The sequence below is a fragment of the Protopterus annectens genome, chromosome 1.part2 (genome assembly GCF_019279795.1).
Source record: "Protopterus annectens isolate FY-2018-M chromosome 1.part2, PAN1.0, whole genome shotgun sequence".
NCBI lineage: Eukaryota > Metazoa > Chordata > Ceratodontiformes > Protopteridae > Protopterus > Protopterus annectens.
In genome coordinates, this window is record NC_056727.1 from 473,995,108 (window position 1) to 474,016,126 (window position 21,019).

At 39.9% G+C, this 21,019-nt stretch overlaps 1 protein-coding gene across 1 annotated transcript in view; it reads right to left on the minus strand.

Annotated features, from left to right (window-relative positions):
- The window catches only part of RALGAPA2 (Ral GTPase activating protein catalytic subunit alpha 2), a 4,189,194-nt gene that overhangs the window by 3,834,346 nt on the left and 333,829 nt on the right, over positions 1-21,019 (minus strand). Inside the window, exon 4 of the mRNA XM_044060158.1 lies at positions 9,723-9,780. Within this exon, the coding sequence (XP_043916093.1) occupies positions 9,723-9,780 (58 nt within the window). The remainder of the gene's footprint in view (positions 1-9,722; positions 9,781-21,019) is intronic.

Consider the following 21,019-nt stretch of genomic DNA (forward strand, 5'->3'; position numbering starts at 1 on the left):
ATTTTTGTGCATCATTTGAAAAGCGTGAAGCAGTGTGTACCAAGATTATATATTCCTTGTTCTGAAGGAGGTATAGGCTTCCTCAAAATTGATTACATGTACAGATCTGCAAATCGCAGGGCTGCTTACAAATCTGATGACTTCACAAGATCCAAACGTAGTGAATTTTTTAAACATGAGGAAAGCAAGTCTACTTAATTTAGCAGAAATGTTATCAGTGTTATCAGTGACCTAAAAAATTAGGCAGCAATTGAATGTGCCAAAAAACAAAAGAAAGAATATAAGGAAAGGATCACATGGGAAGGTAAGAAGGAAAAGGCATAAATATAGTTGCAAGTACAGAAAACTTCTGTAACAATCTCATTTCAATCAGGATATGAAGTTAAGGAGAGGTAAATTTAAACCAAAAGATGAAAGATTAATATTAACGACCCAAGACAGTGGACTATATACACGTTGGTTTACCAAGTCTACTGAACATGTGGAAGAAAGAAGCAAATGTAGGTCCTGTAAAACAGAACTACAAGCGGTTGCACATCTTGTTGCTGGGTGTGATGCACTAAAGGCAGAGGACCTGTATTGTACTGAAAAAGCATAATAATGTGGCAAGACTGCTGCATTGGGGATTATGCAAACATTAGAATACTGAAGTAGCTGACGAGCACTGGAAACATAAGCTACAAAGCATTATAGAGAATGATGAAGACTGCATCACATCGGCTCACCCACTACCAACAGTTAAAAAACAGACATGAGAAAACCAGAGAAGTAGTTCATGAAAATGAGACAAAAGTAGCATTGATCACTGAAATTGACACAGCCAGTGATTACATCATCTTACTAACAGAGAGAGACAAAGTAAAAAAATACCAGGATTTGCAGGCAGAAAAGAGGACAATGTGGAAGAAAGGATTCCCAGCCAGTTCCAATAGTAGTAGATGCAAGCAGTCTCATAAAAAAGAATTTACAATTGTATTTAGATACTCTACTGATACATGTGGCTCCGTGCAAATTGCAGAAGTCAGTTCTGGGCACATTTCTGGTGCTACAAGGAGCAAGTTTGGTTTACATCAAATACTGAAACAATACTAATCTCACAAACTTTAATCACATTGACTTAGGAATAGGGTCCATTCCTGTCATGGTATTCGAAACCCAAAGGATTTGGAAAAATTAAATTGGGAGGAACTAAATCTTACATGACATGTAGCTTATGGCCTCTCAAGGAGAATATGTAGAATGCATAAACATGATCCTCAAAAAGGTCCACAGCACTAGTCACAGTCAGTGGGGGGGAGGGGGGGGTCCTGCAAAACACTGTAGAGTTTCAGTCAGCCTTTTGAGTCCCTGACTAGCAGTTCCAATGGCCTTTTTTTTTTTTTTTTTTTTTTTGTTAGAGAAGCCACAAAATAAGATTGTCCCATTCAGTACTAATGGCAATGAAAAGACCATTCAGGAAGATCTTATGGAAGCCTGAATGACTCCTGCACTCTGTTGTATGGGGAAAATCCTTGGCCTGCAAGCCATCACCACCCTCTCTCTCACCATACCCAAGCTCTCCCCAAATTTGGGGTTATCTGGGGGAGATGAAAGGAGAATCAGTATTCTACTGGTCTTTTCTCGGGCTAAGCCTGAAATTGGTCAATAGTGAACAGTGCGCTACCCCTGTAAACAAATATAAAATAAAAATAAAATTTACATCAGGCATGGGTGGTTCAACAGGTTAAGTCAATGCGTTTCCTTCTACATGTGTACTTCAGCTATCTTTGGAGATAACAGACCCAAGGAAGCAGCAGTTAAGGAATGATGCCACAAACATTCTGCTCTGCTGCAAGACTTGAGGAACTGCCATGCCAGCAAGATGATGTGCTGCTGTCTAGGAAGGAACGGACACCTGTGTTTGTGCAGATACCAGAAGTGGAAACCACCATGTTGAAACTGGTACACTCATCACGCTCAATACCAAGGGAATCAGTGCCAACAAGCAACACCCCCCATCAAGACTGACACCAAGCTCAGTTTGCCTTCTGAAGCAGACACCATGTAAGTAGAGAGAAAAGTAACAGCTGGTAGTGCATGCCCCCATTTTATCTTTATTATGTCTAAGTCTTGAAGTTGATAATTATGAGCTGGGGAGGGGGGTGAGGCTTGCCACCTGGAAATAAACACTTGGGTCTCTCTAGTTGTTTATCAGGTGACCTGGGTAGTCACATGACAATCACGGGTTTCAGTGTGCGTGTGTGTGTGTGTGTGTGTGTGTGTGTGTGTGTGTGTGTTGACTTCCTAATGCACTGTAACACTAGGATGCACTGTGGGAGATCTAAAGGAAACAAGTAACAGGATCAGCGCTAGGTGTGGCTGTCCTATAACTAGTAACATGCCACATTTAAACAAGGATCAAGAATAAATCATAGATGCCACTAAATGTATCATCTTGTCAGCTGTACCTAGTACTTGGGACCTCATATTAGACCTCTGTTTACATCATGCTTCAAATATACATTTACTGTTACTGTCTGTAAACTTGTTTATGACCTTGGTAACATGCTAAAAGGGTTCAAACTATCACTAAACCCACCCAGCTAATAAACGTAATTAAACACATATGGGATCAGAGATTACAGCCCAAAAGGAGTGGGTGCCCAAATAGAATCATTCAAATGGTCAAAAATAAACACTGAGTACAGTTTTTGAAAGCAATTATTTTGCTTAACTTTGCATTTAGCTGGTGGCAAGTTCAGCCAAAACATTAATAGCAGACTCCCACGTGCTGCACCCTGTGGTGTTAACGGCCTGAAAGCAAGTTACAAGTGACAAAGTCTCCTGTATGTAAGGAAAACTTTAGGCTCCAAAAAGTTTTACCTGCTGTTACTGAATTTTCAGGCTACTGAAATGTTGGCCAAAGAAAATAAATTTTTAACACTTTCCTTTAACTACATTTTACATAAAACCATTTGAAGGCATACTTCAAGTACTTCCACCAGCTCAAGTCATCTCTTCATACAACAAATACTGACAGAAAGAAAAGTAAAAGGTTATAAAGCAATGAATAGCCTTCTGGCCTCAAAATGGATATATGTAAAGTCTTACTGACAATCCTATCTCTGCTGATTTTGGGTTTGAAAATATCAGTCCATGTTTTGTGACAATTCCTAAAGGCAGTGATGAACTGAACAATTTAAGTACAGGTTTGTAACTTGGTAACTTGTAACCTCAGAGAGGGGCACTACAATACAAACTAAGAAAGATGACTTAAAACTACAAATAGTAACTGCTTCCTAACTAACAAGTGTTCTGTGCAAACAATCAGTAATAAAGTACAGTTGTGCAAAATATTACCATAATGGTAGATGTCCTTCTCTTCACAGTTGCAGTATTCATAACATTAGGGATCCCCCCATCGAGGGTGGCCTGACATCCAGCCAGTATACCAAAGCCTTTAGGTTGCATTAAGGTATGCCGTATGTCACACACATGCTCCTCGCATAGCGTAGGGCAGAAATGCTACTTCCGGATGTACCATCTTCAGAAAAGAAAGCCCCAGCACGAACAGCAGTCCAAGGAAAATCAAGAGGTAACTAGTACATCCAGAAGAGAAATGGTCCAGAGGGAGGAGAAAGGGCGTGAATACTGCAACAGTGAAGAGAAGGGCAGCGACCATCAAGGTAAGATTTTACACAACTGTACTACATCCTTCCATTTCAGGGTTGCAGTATTCATAACATCAGGGAGAGTGCCAGAGGTTGGGAAGAAACTTGGAAGGAGGAAGGACCAGCAGAGCTCTCTAGAAAGCCATGAAGTAAGAGCTAGCAAAACCACCTCTAGCTCTAGAAATTCCATCCAACTTGTAGTGCTTGGTAAAAGTATGCACAGAAGTCCAGATACCTGCCTCAAGAATAGAGTTATAGTATCCTAACACTTGAAAAAAGCTGCAGAAGAAGCCACAGCTCTAGCTGACTGAGCCTTTACAGATGAGGGAAGGCTCTTACCTTGAAAAGAAAAACAAAATAAAATAGCTTTCGAAATCCAAGAAGAAAAAGTCCGCTTGGATACGGCTAATCCTAAAGATCTGGGATGAAAGGAAACAAAGAGCTGATCAGATTTCCTAATAGTCTTAGTCTTATCCAATTAAAATATGAGTTATCTATGCACATCCATTGTGTGCAGCACCTTCTCACTGGCAGATTGTGGAAAAAGGAAAAAAGTGGGCAAATGAATAGACTGACTACAGGACAACCCATTCATCATCTGTGGCATAAAAGAAGAATTAGTATGCAAGGACACCCTGTCCTTATGAAACACCAAAAAACGAGAAAAAGCCATAAGGGCTTGAAGCTCAGAAACTCGTCTGGCAAAAGTAAGGGCTAACAAAAGATGAGTCTTCCAAGAGCAATGTTGCAAGGAAGCTGAAGATGCATGCTCAAAAGCAGCCAGAGTCAATTTCTCCAAATTAAAATTAAGATCCCAGGGAGGAGAAACAGGCTTACTGGTAGGCCTAACACGGACACCGTTAAGGAATTGTTTAGCTTCAAACCTACAAGATAAAGGAGGAGATAAAGGCAGACAAGCAGAGACAGCTGAACAGCGAGCATTAACAGAAGAATAAGCCATTCCAGCACTGAGCACTTCACACAGGCAACCAAAGAACATCCACAGATAGTGGATCCAGATTAGGTGAAAGACACCAATCAGAAAACCTTTTCCGTTTGGATAAGTAAGAATTCCTAGTATTGGGTTTCCTGGTCTTCTGCAGGACCCTAAGCACATACTCAGAAAAAAGGTGTTTATGTAGAATCAAAATCCTATCACCACAGAGTCAACTAAGGAGTGGACAGGTAGGGATGGATGAGAGATCCCTTGTCTTGTGTGAGTAGGTCCAGCCTGTGAGGTAACTTGTTAGGACTGCCATTGGCTACATGCAGAAGAAGGAAACAATGCTGTCTCAGCCAAAAGGGAGTCACCAACAAGATTTTGTGGGAATGCTGTTGAATTCTGAAAAGGACTTTTGGAATGAAGGTAAGGGGAAGGAAAGCAAAAAGAAACATCCCCTTCCAAGGAAAAGAGAGGGCATCCACCTTCCAAGGAAAAGAGAGGGCATCCACCTTCCAAGGAAAAGAGTGGGCATCCACCTTCCACACCAGAGAACCTGGGAATCTTGCACAAAATAGAGGAAGCTATCTGTCAGAGGGAAGGCAAATAGATTTATCTGAAGAGTAAATCACTGGTGGCCAATGTCCAGAAACACATCCCTGTGAAGCATCCATTCATGGGACTGAGTTAAGGACCTGCTCAGAATGTCTGCCACAATGTTTTTTCCTGACGGAATGTAATGTAAACTGCCTGAAGAGTCAGTTGATACTGGACAGCAAGTTCCCATACCAGAAGTGCCAACCGGCAAAGAAGATAAGACTTGCCCCCCCCCCCCACTGTTTGTTTACATACCGCATAATTGTGGTGTTATCTATAAACACCTTGAGAGGGCCCGTGGAGAAGAGGATGAAAAGCCTGAAAGGCAAGCAGAAGGGCTCCCATCTCGGACACTGATGTGCTCCTTCTGTTGAAGAAGTGACCAGACACCCTGCACCTTTAGGGAGCCAAAAGCTGCTACCCATCCCACATCTGAGGCATCTGTGAACAGCTTCTGAGATAGAAGAGGGGGACGAAAGGGGAGCCCTGGATTTAGAGACAACAGCTGAATCTACCAATGAAGTTCCTCTTCTTCCCTGTCTAAAGAAGGAACTACAAAGTCTACAGGATGTGCATGTTGAAGCCAAGTTGATTTCAGAAACCACTGAAACTTTCTCATGTGGAGTTTGGTTAGACAGAGCATAGGATGGTGGATGCCATAAATCCGAGAGCTGTCAAAAACTCCCTGGTTGTGATAGAGGTCAGAGGAAAAAGATTTTGAAAGAAGAAAATGAGAGTCAAGACTTTAGGAGGAGGCAGGGATGCCAGCATAGGCACCATCTGAATTCTGCAGTACAGAAAAACATGGTCATGAGAATGAGTCAGAAAGGACTTTTTGAAGTTTATTGTAAACCCCAGGCTTTGCAGAAGGGAAATTGCACAATGACGATTTTGTAAAAGTATCTCAGGAGAGGATGCCTGAAACAGGAGATTGTCTAAGGAAATATTTGGATCTCCTGCATACTGCAAAAAGCAATTACAGGAGCTACGGATTTGGTGAATACTCCTGGGACAGTAGACAGGCCAAAGGGCAAAGCAGAGAACTGAAAATGCCAGGAAGCAACAGAGAAACATAAAAACTTACTGAAAAGTGGATGAATATGGATATAGAGGTAAGGATCCTTGAGATCCAGAGAAATCAGGAAAGCCTGAGGAAGCAGCAAAGTGAACAAAGTCTGACGGAGCAACATTCAAAAGGAAGGGACCTTCAGTAAAGTATTCAGGTGAGAAAGATCCGGAATAGGTCTCCAAGTTTCCTCTTTCCTGGGGACCAAAAACATTCTGGAATAAAACCTTTTCCCCTCTGAGTAATTGGAACTTCTTGAATAGTTCCTTGAGTAAAAAGATCCTGAAACACCCTCTGGAAAAAAGCTTTAACTGTTCTTCAGGTGAGCGAGGAATGCCCATGAGGGGGAGCAGAAATTTCCAAACCATGAAATACCCTTGGCGAATGATGGAAAGAACCCAAGAATCTTGGGTAATACTTAACCAAACAGGAAGAAAGAGAAAGATGAAGAGAAATAGAAATGTGAATGGGAAGAGTTTATTAGTCAGACAGCACCTGGTTTATCAGGAAAGGAAGGCTTCTGAGCAGGATTAGTCTGAGTAGATTTAGATGGAGGAACCCTCCATATCACCTTTTTTTTTTATCTTTAGTAGGAAGATGAGACTGTCTTCTAACAAAAGCTGGTTTAGTGGGGCAGCTCCTTTGGAACTTAGGCACTGGTGAAACAAAAATACATTTCAGATCCTGTAACTCCTTGCCTTTGTCCTGCAGGGACTTGAACAAATCATCAGCAGCACGCAAACGTGCTGTCCAGAGGGGCATCCATCAACTTAGCCTTAATATCATCAGGCAAATGTTGAAGCTCTAACCAGGAATATCTCCTCAAAACAGCTCCCGAAGCAGCAGTCATAGAGGAAGCATCTGCTGAATCATAACTACACTTAATGGAAAGGTGAGCTACCTGAGAAGAAGCCCCTAACAAAGACAAGGGAGAGGTCTTACCCTCAAAATGAGGAAGGTCAGAAATAACCTGACAAAGGTGAGCCAAAGCATATCTGGGCATATGAGTCTGATAATTAGCCCAAAAGGCTAGGGTGGCTGAAGTGTAAACCTTCTTACAAATCCTTTCCAAAGTCTTGCTGTCCTTATCAGAAGTAATAAGCTTAGTCGAGGGCAGTAATTTGGAAGGCTTATCAGATGTTACAGAGACCACCGAAGGGTCAGCAGACAGACACTTGTAAAGGAATTTACAATCATCAGCCACTTTATAAAACTGGTCTGGTTTCTTAGGAGCAGAGGGCTGAGAATCTGCAGCCAGAGAAGCAGAAGAAAAAGCATCCAGTAAAGCAACCAAAACAGGAGGAACAGTAGAGGGTTTAGGAGATTCCATTTGAAGAAGCTCAAATATATACTCTGCACTTCAGACACCTGGGAACAATCCCATTTAAAGAACTCAATCATCCTAGCAATGGTATCACCAAAAGAAGTCTCTTCAAAAGGAGATTCAGGACTAGTACACTCCTCTTCCTCAGAGCCATACTCCAGACAGGAAGGAATCTGGGTAGAATAGGTCAAGGATTCCTCATCCGAATCCTCTTTTCCTTAGAGGAATTCTGATCCCTAGGTCTCTTGAGACGGGAAGATGACAAAGAAGAAGCCAGAACAGAGACTCCCTGAGGAGGCTTCAAGGCCATACGGACATTAAATAAGCCATGTGTAAATTTCTGCCATTCACTTTGAGGGTCCCTGAGAGCAGAAGAAACAGGTTTTTTTTTTGCTTCTTTAAGGGGACTTTCACCTTATGAAACATAGAAGGCTCAGACTTCGGTTTACACTCAATAATCATAGTTGGGACTTTAGGACTTCCTCCCTCATCAGAATCTGAGGAACCCCCCTCCCCCCCAGGCTCTTTAGTGATAATCAGCCGTGGTTCTCCCTGAGCATCCGAAATGGACATCTGCAAGGCCTCCGAGGACTTGCGAACAGGCAGATCTATGCCAGTTTTTGAAACAGTCATGGCAGAAGAATCTAGCCCAAGAACTGGGCAAACCTCCAGGCTTTCATCAGCCTTTGGAGAGTTGTCCAACATAGACAGTGTATCAAATCTAACTTTTTTGGCCTTCTTCAAAGATGGCTGACCCTCAGGACGGGAAGTACCCTCCATAGCGTCTTTCGCTGAAAGTTTGAGATGCTGGTTTTCTAAATAAATAGCAAGAGATGAAAGATGACTGTGTAAGGTCTTTGGCACAAAAGCCTGACAAATATTGCAGGATCTATGATCGTGAGAAGCCCCTAAACAAAACAAGCACTACTCGTGACTGTCTTTATGGGGAATTTGTCTCCCACACTGGCATTTACCCTTCCTGGATGACATGAAACCCAACAACAAAACAAAAATAATAAAAGATGAGCAAAAAAACCCCAAATGGGCACTTACCTGAACAGCTAGGTACACCAGCTATGACTTGCGTGATGAGACCGATGATCACAGATTTTGTTCAGACTGTTGGCACAGAAGTTCTGAGGATGGTACATCTGGACATCACCTGTATGCCCTACACTACAAGAGGAGAATATGTGTGACATGCGGCATACCTTAAGGCAACCTAAAGGCTTTGGTATACTGTCCAGACGTCAGGCCGCCCTTGGCAGGGGATCCCTAATGTTATGAATACTGCAACAGTGAAATGGAAGGACATCAATAAAGCCAACAAAAGAGTAGGGATGATAACAGCAATGTAACCCCTTTCATTTCTTAGACATCTTATACCATAAGAAAAATAAAACAGAAAACTATTTACCATAGGTGATGCCATACATATTAACAGGTTAAGATAGTTTTACCCACTATTAACTCCAACATTATCCTCAAAATACAATGGATGTCAAATATTATCCCCGAAATGCAACTGATGCCAAATTTATTTTCAATGTCAGAGAATTTGGTGCACAGAGAGATGAAACTCTGTCTGTAACCCAGAAAAGAGGCAAACCAGCAACTTGGGTGCTAATGGTGCCAAATTCAGGAGAACTAATGATGAGGTGCTTTGCTTGCTCACCTTCCTTTGGAGAGTAAGGGTGCACAACATTCCATGGCATGCCTAATGTCAGAGTTCCCCAAGGAGACTAGGAAACGACTGCATAGACATGAGCAGTTAGTGAGATGGGCTGGACATTTACGAAGCATCCCAACAAGTAACATCACTTAGCAAGCTGGGAGTTCTGGCTTAGCAGTTAAAAGCCCCGTGGGGCACTGAATGATTCTGCAACCAGATCATCTTTGATCTCCTGTCTGCTTCTGAAAGACCACTCCACCAATAAGGAAGGGTAGTAATGGATGTATAAGATGGCTAAGCCACACTCAAGAGTACAAGAGACAACAAAATAACCATGTGCTGCCTGCGGTGGTGCTATGTGCTACAAGGGACTTAGGGGAAAAAAGCTTCCATTACTACAGAATAACAGAACAACTTAGAATGTTATTACAAAGAAATCTAAAATTTCTGCTTAAAATCAAATATGGTCTTACCTATACTGTGAAACTGCCATCTATAATAAATTCTTTCAGGTAGAAGTTGTAGAATTTTCTAGATGAGAAAAAAATCATTACAATCACAACTTGCTTATTAAGGTGCAACATGAAAGAAAGATATCTGACTAAATGTACAACAAGAAAATTAGTACTACAGTCACATGTAATCACACCCAAGTACTAATAAATCTATTCAAGCCACTAACTATTATAGTTTTCCAGGAATACAATATTAACTTGGGTGTTGTCAAAAAATAACTGCAATTCTGATACAATGCAAACAAATTTGTTGCTATTTGATCTTTTGCTTTCTACAAATATTTCAGAGTTTACATCATCTCATTTTCTGTTTTCAATGTTTTTGTCCAAAGTTGTGGAGGAATCCACTGAACCCTACTCCAGCTCCACATGATGGCCATTTTTTCATTTAATACTATGACCAGTTCTGTTCAGAGAATGCAACAATATATATTGCTTCCGTACACTTTTTTTTTTTTTTTTTTTTAACTTAGTTTGCTTGGCCCTCTACTTGTTTGTGTTCTAAATCACATTCAACTGTCTATTCAAAGGTATCACCTAAACCAACATGCTGCATCTATCTGCACATTACATACAATCATCACAGTACTTACCACAATAGCAACTGCTTCAGACTGGTTTTGCTGGCAAGTTCTTAAGATATGGACAGCAGTGCTGGGTCATAACACAAACTACAAAGACTCATCAGACAGACTATTCCAATAAACAATACCAGTATTCAAAGACTCCATAACACTTATAAAAGGAGCGACACCTATACAATACCCCAAGCTCTCTGCAAATTTGAGATATGTACCTGAATAAAGTTTGCTTATCCTCGGGGGGGGGGGACAGCTTACAAGGCAAATAAAATATCCTCCAATGAAGTTTATTTTACTGTAAATTCCTATTAGGCTACAAATTCTTGAGACAAACGCAGGCAGTATAAGTGGTGGGAGAAGGCCTTCACTATCTGCTGCATGGGCCAGCTGTAAAGATCAAAGTTTTAAACAGAGTACTTGCAAACAGTACAGCTGTGTGATGCACTCACCAAAACAGCACCATCTAAAAGAAGTACTCTTGTATCATATACCACATAATGGGTTGCTTTCTTTACCAGTTCATTCCCAGATGTCAGATTATTCAAAACGGAGTATCCTCTTGCATAAAAGGACTTTAGAATGTTGTTGTTGTTTGTCTTTCAGCTTTTCCCGGTTAGGGGTCGTTTAGAATAGTTTATAAAATTTGATCACTAAATAAATGGCTTGGATAGTAAAGCAGCGACTGAAACTGCAGAAACTCAGAAAATTATTTCCATGGTGGCAAAGTCTCCAGATATTTTACTATGCAAGATGTAGTAACCACCATACTCTCTCAGAATTGCTCAACTATGAAGATACTGCAACTCGATTTAAAGTAGTTTTCTGCCACTGTAAGGACCAGTTTTCTATGAAAGTGTTTTTTAGCCTCACATCTGAAACAGATTTTCAAACACTAAGATGCTAAATTCTCTGTCCAGCTATCACTAAGACAGCACCTTCTGCCACTTCTGGAGACATGCATGTGTCAGTAGAAGAAAAAAAACTCCCTAATTTTCTTACCAGACTTCCAAAGACGAGCTTCCAGTGTGGAAGGATAGAGAAATACTGAAAGATTTTTTTCTCCTCTCTTGATCTTCTCTTGTGTCAAGTTCATCACATAACATAAAACTTTGAAGAGAACCACAGAAAGTAACTCAAAACAGACCGAATTTCATGTGGTGTGTTGCATGAAAACAAACAAAAAAATAAAGTGAGCTGAACCTCATTAGAGAATGCATCCTGCAGATGACATCCTGTTTATAATATTTGGCAAATGAATAAAGTGAAGAACATGTTGCACCATGCACATGTCCCATACAAAAACATTTTTAAAAATACACTATGAAAGTTCCACTGTCTTTGATGAATGGCCTCAAAATGCATTGACTTTGGCACTCATTTTGGCAATTCTTGTGTTTGTAATCATTGATAAAAATTCTTGGGATAATTTCCTGACTTGTTTTGTTTGGTTAGTAGACTGCTCTCTGACTTTAATGTGCATTTAGAATATGAGGAAGGTACCTGCCTCCCTTCATGTAAGTAGAATAAAGAACTGCTTAAGGGTAGAAGCTGACACTATCTGACATAAAAAAGGGTTTAGCTTAAAAGACTTGCCCTGTTCGGATGGAAAATCACAAAAGGCTACACATACATTTGACTGCCAGTATGGCATTGTAACTAAGTCCCTGTTCCTCCACAGAGTCCCCTGTACTAACCTGTGTTTAAATTCACTGCCACTGAAAAGATCACTATAAACTGACAAATTAAAGAAGAACTGAGTGGATGCCCTGACCTGGAACCAGGCATAAGTAAGACAAAGGAGGGAATCCATCAGACAAATGGAGACGGCCCATGTTTTCATGGCAGAGAACTGTAGACTCTGGGCTTTTAATGACCTTAAGAAGAATGTATTCATTAGCCACTTCAGAAAGGACGTCAGTAGAAATCTAAGAATTAAACAGTAAATTGGATGAATTCATTTTGAAGTTTCACTCCAGAGATGTTGAAGTTTGTGCCACCAGAAAAGAACATGCAGATGCCGCACTGCAACTGCAGCAGGAAAATATGTATATTTTAAGAAAAACATTGAAAATTTAGAAATAAAGTTTGAACAAATGGTTGAGAAACAATCCAATTTGAGGACGCAGCTAAGAAGAAATTAACTGAAAAAGTGCCTGAAGAAAAAGGAACCAGACTGCAGAAGATTTATACAACTGCACCTGGCACAATTATCTGGATTAAGTGAAAGTGAAATAAGAACAAAGCAAGCCCACACATTTTGTCTCACAGGTCTCTGACACAAGAAGGTTCAGGTAAATTTAGTGAGGTAGTAAATATATATGCCAAAAGAATTGTAACTATCAGTTCTATGGAATCCTAAGCAGCAGTGCAAAGTTGGTGAACAGTTAGCATGCATTGATAATTGGCAGTTAATGTAAAAAATAAAGTATTCAAGTTGTTAATCTACTCCCAGTTATATAATTTAAAATGTTTTACCTTTTTGTTGTGGTTTCTGTTCAAGGGTAAATACCAAGCTATCAGTCTGCAGACTATTACAAGCCTAATGATAACCAGAAGTCAGAATCAAATCCTGTGCCTTGTATGTGTAAGGGGCCAGCCCTGGAAGGATTACTTCTCTAGATCTTAGAGAACAAAAAAAATCTCCTTAAATCCTACATAATTTAACCTTTCTCTAGTAGGTTTTTAAAGCTTTCAGCAGCAGCTCCAAAGAGGTTTTCCTTATCCAGAAAGGCATCTAATAATTTGAACTTGACATTTTCTTGTAAAGATGGCAACCTCAACTAAGAGTACTTCCTTAACACAGACCCAGTAGCTGCAGCTCTAGAAGATGGCATCTGCAGCAGCAAAACTGCATTTAATAGTGTCTAGCTACAGAAAAGCATTTTACTTTATCTAATTTTACCAACTTGGCCCATCAATGAATTAACAGAAAATCTGCCAATTTTTTAAGTGATTACTGTCCAGTGCTGTCCTATTGGTCCTTCACAGTTATAAAATCTATATCCCAAATAGTGACTGGTCGAAATTTCCCTCCACTTAAACTGGCCTGATTCTTATCTGAATTCTATTAAGTGGTCTCCCCTTTATCAAACCAATAATCTTGAAAGTGCCTTGTAACACTTGTATACTTTCGGCTATGAAGAACTCTTATCTTCCCTTGTGTACGTAGAAGGATATGAGGCCAAAAATGCCTTTGGCTTACCACTGAAATGAAAACTCTCATGAGATGAAGGGATAAAGCTTGGTCTACCTGAAAAGAAAATTCATCTGATATCCTCTTATATAAAAAGTACACATCCTTAAGAAAATAAACAAGAAGAGATGCAAACTCAGCCCAAGCCTTTTATCTTAGAAATAAGCAAGTGACTACTTCCAAATAATCTAATAAACTTTTGGAAAAAAATAAAAACACCTTACGAGACAGTTTTCCAACTTTATGATGCCACGGCGGTAGCGTTGTTACCTCACAGCAAGAGGTTCTCCTGTTCGATTCTCGGCTTGGGAGTGCCTTCTGTGTGGAGTCTGCATGCCCTCCCCGCGGTTGGGTAGCATTCGAAAGACATGCGTGCGTAAATGGGCATGCCTTTGTTGAAGGTTGGGTGTCGAGCTGCCACCTCGGTGTTTCGTAAAAATCTACTGCCAATCATTAGCGGACCAGAGTTCCGCTGTGGCGACCCCTTATCGGGAAAAAGCAGAAAGACAAACAACTTCTCTTGCCAATATTGTCCCTAAAAACTCAAACATTAATCCATCCTAGGATTTCTTCCACTGAAACTTTCACCAACACATTTCTTCACCATAAACAACAAACTCAAAATAACCTTCCACCTCAAATATACATTATTGCTGTCTGAAGCCACCTTCCACTTTTGAGCAGTTTCTCATAAGGAAACTAAAAGATTAAGGAACTTGAAATCTTTCCTCTCTACCTTCAACACACTCCACTCTAACTTCCTTGGGAACACAATATACAAAACAGCCAACCCCTTAAGTTGTATTCATTAACTGCTCATCACTAACTATACAAATTGTTCCACCAGCCCTGAAACATGCCATCATTATACCTCTCCACCCAGAGAGAATGCAAAATCTATTGCCATTCTTTGCCCTTTTGCAAACATTTTTTCCAAAGTTCTTTATAAACAATTGTTTAGCAATTTTAAATAGCTTTGAGCTTCTATCCAATAGACAGCATTGTTTCAGAATTTTTTTTTTTAATTTTTTTATCACAACCACTGCTACACTCTCAGCATCTGACACTATCTATAGCAACCTAAATAATGGTCTCCTTACAGCCAATATTTCTGTGGACATAACCAGTGCTTTTAAAACTGATGATCACACAATTCTGCTTGCTAAGCTACAAAAATTAATCTTGGGAGAAAACGTCATTGCCCGTTTCCATGACTTCACTGACAGCAGATGCCTTCACGTTTACTCAAACAACCAGCTGTTCACTAATGAAACACTAAAACCAAGTGATGCCTCCCCCCCTCCCCCCAGGTCTGTTCTATGCCCATTTTTGTTTCATTTATTTATTAATGATATTACTGATGACTTACATGAACTTAACCTTACCCACCATGTAGATATTGCACTACTCCAGGAAAACTGATGTTCCAGAGTCCTGCAATCTCCGTTCCAACCATCCTTCTCCGATCTTTATCAACGGTCTGAACAAAATAAACTCTATATTAATCACATTTTTTTTCCTCCCTTCACAAAGCCTTTTGACTTACACTCCTTACCATCTCAAACATTATTATTATTCTTTTGGTAACAGAGTACAAATACTTAGGCCTAACCTTGGCTCTGTGGTAAGCTATTAATGATAGTAGTGAAGGTTGTAAAGTCCTCTCAACATTAAAACTCTGCAATAGGAAATTACATCTACTGACTCTGACTGCCCAAGTGCTGGCCACGAATGTTCTCCCTAATCTAGAATACTGTCTTCCCGTAGTCTCTTTACATTCTGCTTATAATATTCAAAGACAAGCCACTTAGGACAAAGATCAGTACACCACTCCACCATTTTAAATTACCTTAATTGTCTACCCACTACTGAAAGGTCCACTTAACTTCTATGCACCTTACAATAAAAAATTCTGAATGACTGCTACCAACCTTCACTGAAAAAAAAAAAAAACCTCCCCAAAGAATTCCCAGGTGAACATAATATAATTCAATCATCCTCCATTTAAAACAGTCATTGCTGAAAACTGCTTTCTCATGAACAGGTCCAGCTCTCCGGAGCAAATTACCAAATGAAACAAGGCATCAATATACTCCTACAGAGTCCTTTTCTGAACATCTGAAGGAAGTTGCTTGCAAACTTTTTAGGGATAATCGATACACTCTTTAAAATACTTAAACTTCTACAAAAAATGCCTACAGTCTCTCAGCTGCTTTCCTTTGCCATTTAGCTCTTCTTACTCTTGTGTTATCTTCTTAGTCTCCAAACTTATCTCTGTAAATCTATTTTACTCACTTCCACTTAAGCTTTATTTCCTGAGAAATTCAATGTTAAACCTTAAAAAGTCAATTTCACGTAGCCAAACTGTACGGCAACACATGTAAACTGATAAAATTTAATGTGAACCTAACACTTAAGTAGAGATGTATATGAACTGTATAACACCCTGCTTTATAAAAAAAAAATATAACTGTATACTTACTTTCTAAAGTTTTGCAAGTACGTAAACATGACAGTATCATATCTAAAGTGTATAACTTAAGTTTACTTGTACTATTTATTGCCTGTGCGCATGGGTCGTGGCTGAAAAAGGTTCTCTGTATCAATCCACCTACCCAGTTACCAACCAGTAATTAACTCCGGTCCTTTCCTTGCCACCAACCTATTCAGACAACACCCTTGTTATAATCTAAGAAGTCTTTCTCAAGTCCACTTCTTCAATATTCCAAAACCAGACCTGAAATTTTTCCTCCAAATCTTAAAGACCTCACTTCTTACCCCTCATTCTGTGCTCAGCTTACATATGTCAATAAAAGTCAGACAAACTGCAAATGCTTTCCCACTGGACACATCACCTGATCCCCCACTCTCTTCTCCCTCTTTTATTATTTCTATACACTAATCTGTTAACATATTTTACCACAATAATGTACACAGCGAACCTCTGTGCACCCTCTCATTCCTCTCACTATCTGTTACATTTTGTCCTCCCTTCACTATATAATACCTGCTTCATCTTCCCTCCTAAACTCTCATTATCCCTTCCTATTACACATATATTTTGTAATATGGCATTATTACTGCTATTTACTCATCTTCACACAATATTTTGCTTGACTTTATAATACTTATTGTTAATTTATTTCTCTACTGTTATTTATGTTTGTCCAGGCTGTGACTGAAATAGATCCCTTTGGATAAGTTCAATATCCCAGTCACCAAGCTGAATGAATGACTGAATGAGTGAATGAATAAATAAATACATGGGATCAGTGTAGAAGACTCATGAATGTCTGACAGTCATTTATTCATGTCATCCACAAAAAAAAAAAAAAAATCTGATCATATGGATTTGACAGTTTATTTCTGTACCTATCCATATGCTGTGTTTATCGGTAGGGAAAGTATTAGAAGATGGCTTGTCAGAGTCTACAGAAATTACTGTTGGGTCTGAAGAATACTTGTTAAAGGAATTTTATGGGAGTCTGAAAACTTGGATAATCTATCAGGTTTTTCAGATATTGGAGGTTGGGTTTCTGGGTTTAAAGAAGTTGTAACAAAGGTATCCTAAGAAAGGTGGAATTGCAGAATTCGTAATGCCTATTTTGCACATCAGACAATCTGTTTAACCTCTCACTGAAAATGCTGCATCATTTTCAAGATGGTTTCCAAAAGAAAGATCCTTTAAAAGAGAGTCTGGAGACATTAGTATCCTTATCCTCAGACTTGAAACAAACAGGAGAATCCTTGCCTTGTAAAGCTAACAGGAAAGGTCACAATACTCTTTCTGCTAATTTGAAGGAACCAAAGGAGCAGAAGACAAGGCATGTTTAGTCTTCCAATTCTTTTTATTGGGAGAATCAGCATGGAAATAACTGGGAGGTTCCAACCACTGATGTACCTCAATAAGGGTACCAAGAACTTCCTTATCAACTATACTTTGAGCTATACTCTCGGATCGCTCAGAAACAATAACCTGTAATTCCCCCTTTGCTGCCAAACCAGACACCTGATTGCTTGAGCAGAACATGCCGAGATGGTGTATTTTACCAGCCTCCAAAGAGATTGTGACAACAAGAGCAGCGGGTCAGGTAGTCAGAGAGCTAATCAAGCACCAGCTGAGACATCAATGTCTGAATAGACTACAGAAGCTTTGGGCTTTGATTTTTTAAACTTCCTTCTCTGCTGTGGAGAGCATTCAACTGGGAAGACTCTGAAGGCATTCTACCCCACATGAGCTCTTTAAATCTTTGGTTTTCAAGGTAAACTAAGAGAAGATAAGTGATCCATGAGGTTTTAGGAAAAAAAAGATTGATGAATGGAGCACTGCTTGAAGTAGTGGCTGGGTTCCATGCAGAATAAACATTCAGTATTACTCTCTAAATTATCATCCTCCCACAGTCACATTTACCTCTTCTAGAGGATGTTAAAAAAAAAAATGAAAGTAAAAGGAAGGTTCAACGGAGATATTTATCTGTCCACACACAATGGAAAACAGTACAGTCTATATGCCCGATGTACCAAAGTGAAAGCAAAGTCTCACTGTTCGCACTGGTGACAAGAAAGTTTTTTGAGGATTTTTGTACCCATACATCCCACTTTACATTCTCATTCCTGGGACATACATTGGACATAAGGAACATGAGGAAGGTTTCCAAGACTTGGTATACTGAAGAGACGTACAACTTCCTTGGCAGGATCCTTCCCAGATGTAATTAATACTGCAACAGAGATCAAGGATAGACATCTAACCTGCTGTTTAACAGCCACTGTCATATAATGCATGCAAACAATGTGATGCTGAACAAACAACTACTCTTCAATATTCTATGTCAAGTCAGGATTCTGATCTAACTGCTAAATGTAATGTGTTTTTTCTAGGCCACATACCACTTACAGACATTCTTCCAACAACATAAAACCACATTTATTCAGACAAGGTAGTCTGAACAACTATCTTCTAAATTTAAATATTTTACAATGCAGACAATTTCATTGTTTTGAAGTACTTGCACAGAAGACTTGCCAGCTTGGTACTTTTAATATATAATCTTCACTACTGGAGTTATTCATTCTTGGATTACCATTTTATCCAATTTAAAGTCACCGAGAAGAAGAGACACTAACCTAGAAAGTCAAACTTATGAAGTAAAAAAGAAGTTATATACTTACCATAATGTTCCATCAGTGTTGTCGATTTTCATTTTTCAAATGACTGGTTTGGATCCAATCCTCAGATCTAACTCGGCCGTTCCTAAAGCTTGTGGTAACCAAAAAGCTCTCGAGCTCCTCCCTTACCAAAAATGCACCAACCCTAAGCTACCTCACATCTTGTTTGCTGATTGCCAGAAAATAAATGTTTAACATGACTAAACATAGGAGACATAAAAATTTCATGTACTCAATATAGAAGAAAACTATATCTGGAACTCGGTATAAAGGATAATGACTTTCCTCTAACAGCTCATTTGTCCAGAAGTTTATGAACAGGAAAGGATAGGGTTTGCTGGGTGGGAAGTTGAGGAAGAATGAAAATGGAAAACACAGATGGAACATTATGCTAAGTACATAACTGCTTTATCTGATGTCAATTTTCATTCTATCCTCAGCTGATGGGACAGAGTCCCCCAGCTACCTATAATCCCAGGTGGACTCGAAGGAAGGATATTCCTGGGCACAGTTGAACTAAATGAAGCTCTAAAGCTGGAGACCAGATCAAATTTGTAATGAGTAATAAAAGTATGGGGAGTAGCCCAAGTTGCTGCTGCATCCATGGACACTCTGGATAGGAAAACTGAAGTAGCTGCCATGGACCTAGGGTCCTTAAACTGAGGTCTCAAAAGGAAGGTGCTTCTCATGAAAGTTCTGCACAACTTAAGAGAGGCTACTGATGAACCTTCAAATCCAGTGTGAAAGTTTGATATCACTGCTAACTGAACTTTAATGGTTGAAGAACTAGTCCCTTCTTTAAAAAGTAGGGCTAAAACCTCAAGTATGTTATATAGCAAAGATGAAAAAGGTTCAGCATGATTTTCTTGCGCCAGTAAACAAATCTTTTCCATTAGTTTTTGGGTTGAAAGCTTATGGGAAGATAAAAGTATACGTCAGACAGGGGAAGAGAGCATTGGTTGTCTGGCTATTAAGAGAAATGCAGAAACTAGGCCGTCAGCCTGAGGTTTGATATGTTGGGATGGATCATGCCTGTCGGATAAGACAGGAGGTCTGGAGTCAGATCCAGAATCCAAGGTTGGTGAAGTGAGACCAAAAGAAGAGAAAACAAATCTGTTGAAGCCAATAAGGTTCAATGAGGACAACTTAGCTGTTCAACATGGCAGCTTTCTGCAGAAATTACAGAATTAATGGGATTGGTGGGTAGGCATAAAGTAGACTAGGTGGCCAATCATGAAGTATAGCATCCCTCAGTGATTCCCTCTGTGGGGGAATAAGGGCAAAGTAGCTGCCACATTTGTTGTTTATGGGAGAGGCAAAAAGACTGCAACAAGGCTTGCCCCATAAACGAAAAAACATTTCAGCCACACTCTTGAGAGACTACTCATGAGGTAGAAGAGTGGACCTGCTCATTTTGTCTGCTATCACACTGGACTATCCCAGAATATGCTTTGTTATGAGAAAGCGGTTGGATGAGATCACACATAGCCACACTCGGAGCACTTCTCGACATAAGGGGTAAGATCTGGTCTTACCTGGTTTGCTGATTCACCAAACTATTGATATATTGTCCATCTGAATTGCAATCATCCCCGAGGGGAAAGCATCCTGGAAGGCCTGCAATGCTAAACGTACTGCTCTCATCTTTATGACACAAATATGCAAGTTGACCTCTTTTGGGGGACCAAGTGCCTTGGAATGTTTTCCCCAGAAAATACCCCATCCCCACCACAACTGGGAAGCATCCGTGGTCACTATGGCCTTGGACTGAGGGTGAATGAATGGGCAGCCTTGTAGGACCTGATATGATTGAATCCACCACCTGAGATCTCTCTTGCATATCTGAGTGATCCATATTTGGGTTGACATGAAATGGTAAAGAATCAACCACTGAGTTGCTAACACCCACTGGAGAATCCTCATATAAATTCGGGCTAAAAGTACTAGTGTTACTGCCGCTAACATTGATCCTAGAGCTTGAAGTACCAAGCAGGCTGAAATCTTGGTACTGCAGATTATTTTTCTGACTTGTGATCTTATAGCTTGTACTCTTGAGGGAGGCAGTGAAGCCATCATTGGCTTTTTGCGTTGAAAATTGCTCCTATGAATTCCAAATTTTGAGTTGGTTCCAGTTGAGACTTGTCATAGTTTATGGCTATTCTCAGATGAGAACAAGTCTGGAGAACCTGATTTCTTGCCCTTATCAACTGATGCCTGGTAGGGACAGTAATGAGCCAGTCGGCTAGATATGGAAACATCCGGAATCCCTGCAGTCTCAAGGGAGCTGCTACTACTGCCACACATTTGGTGAA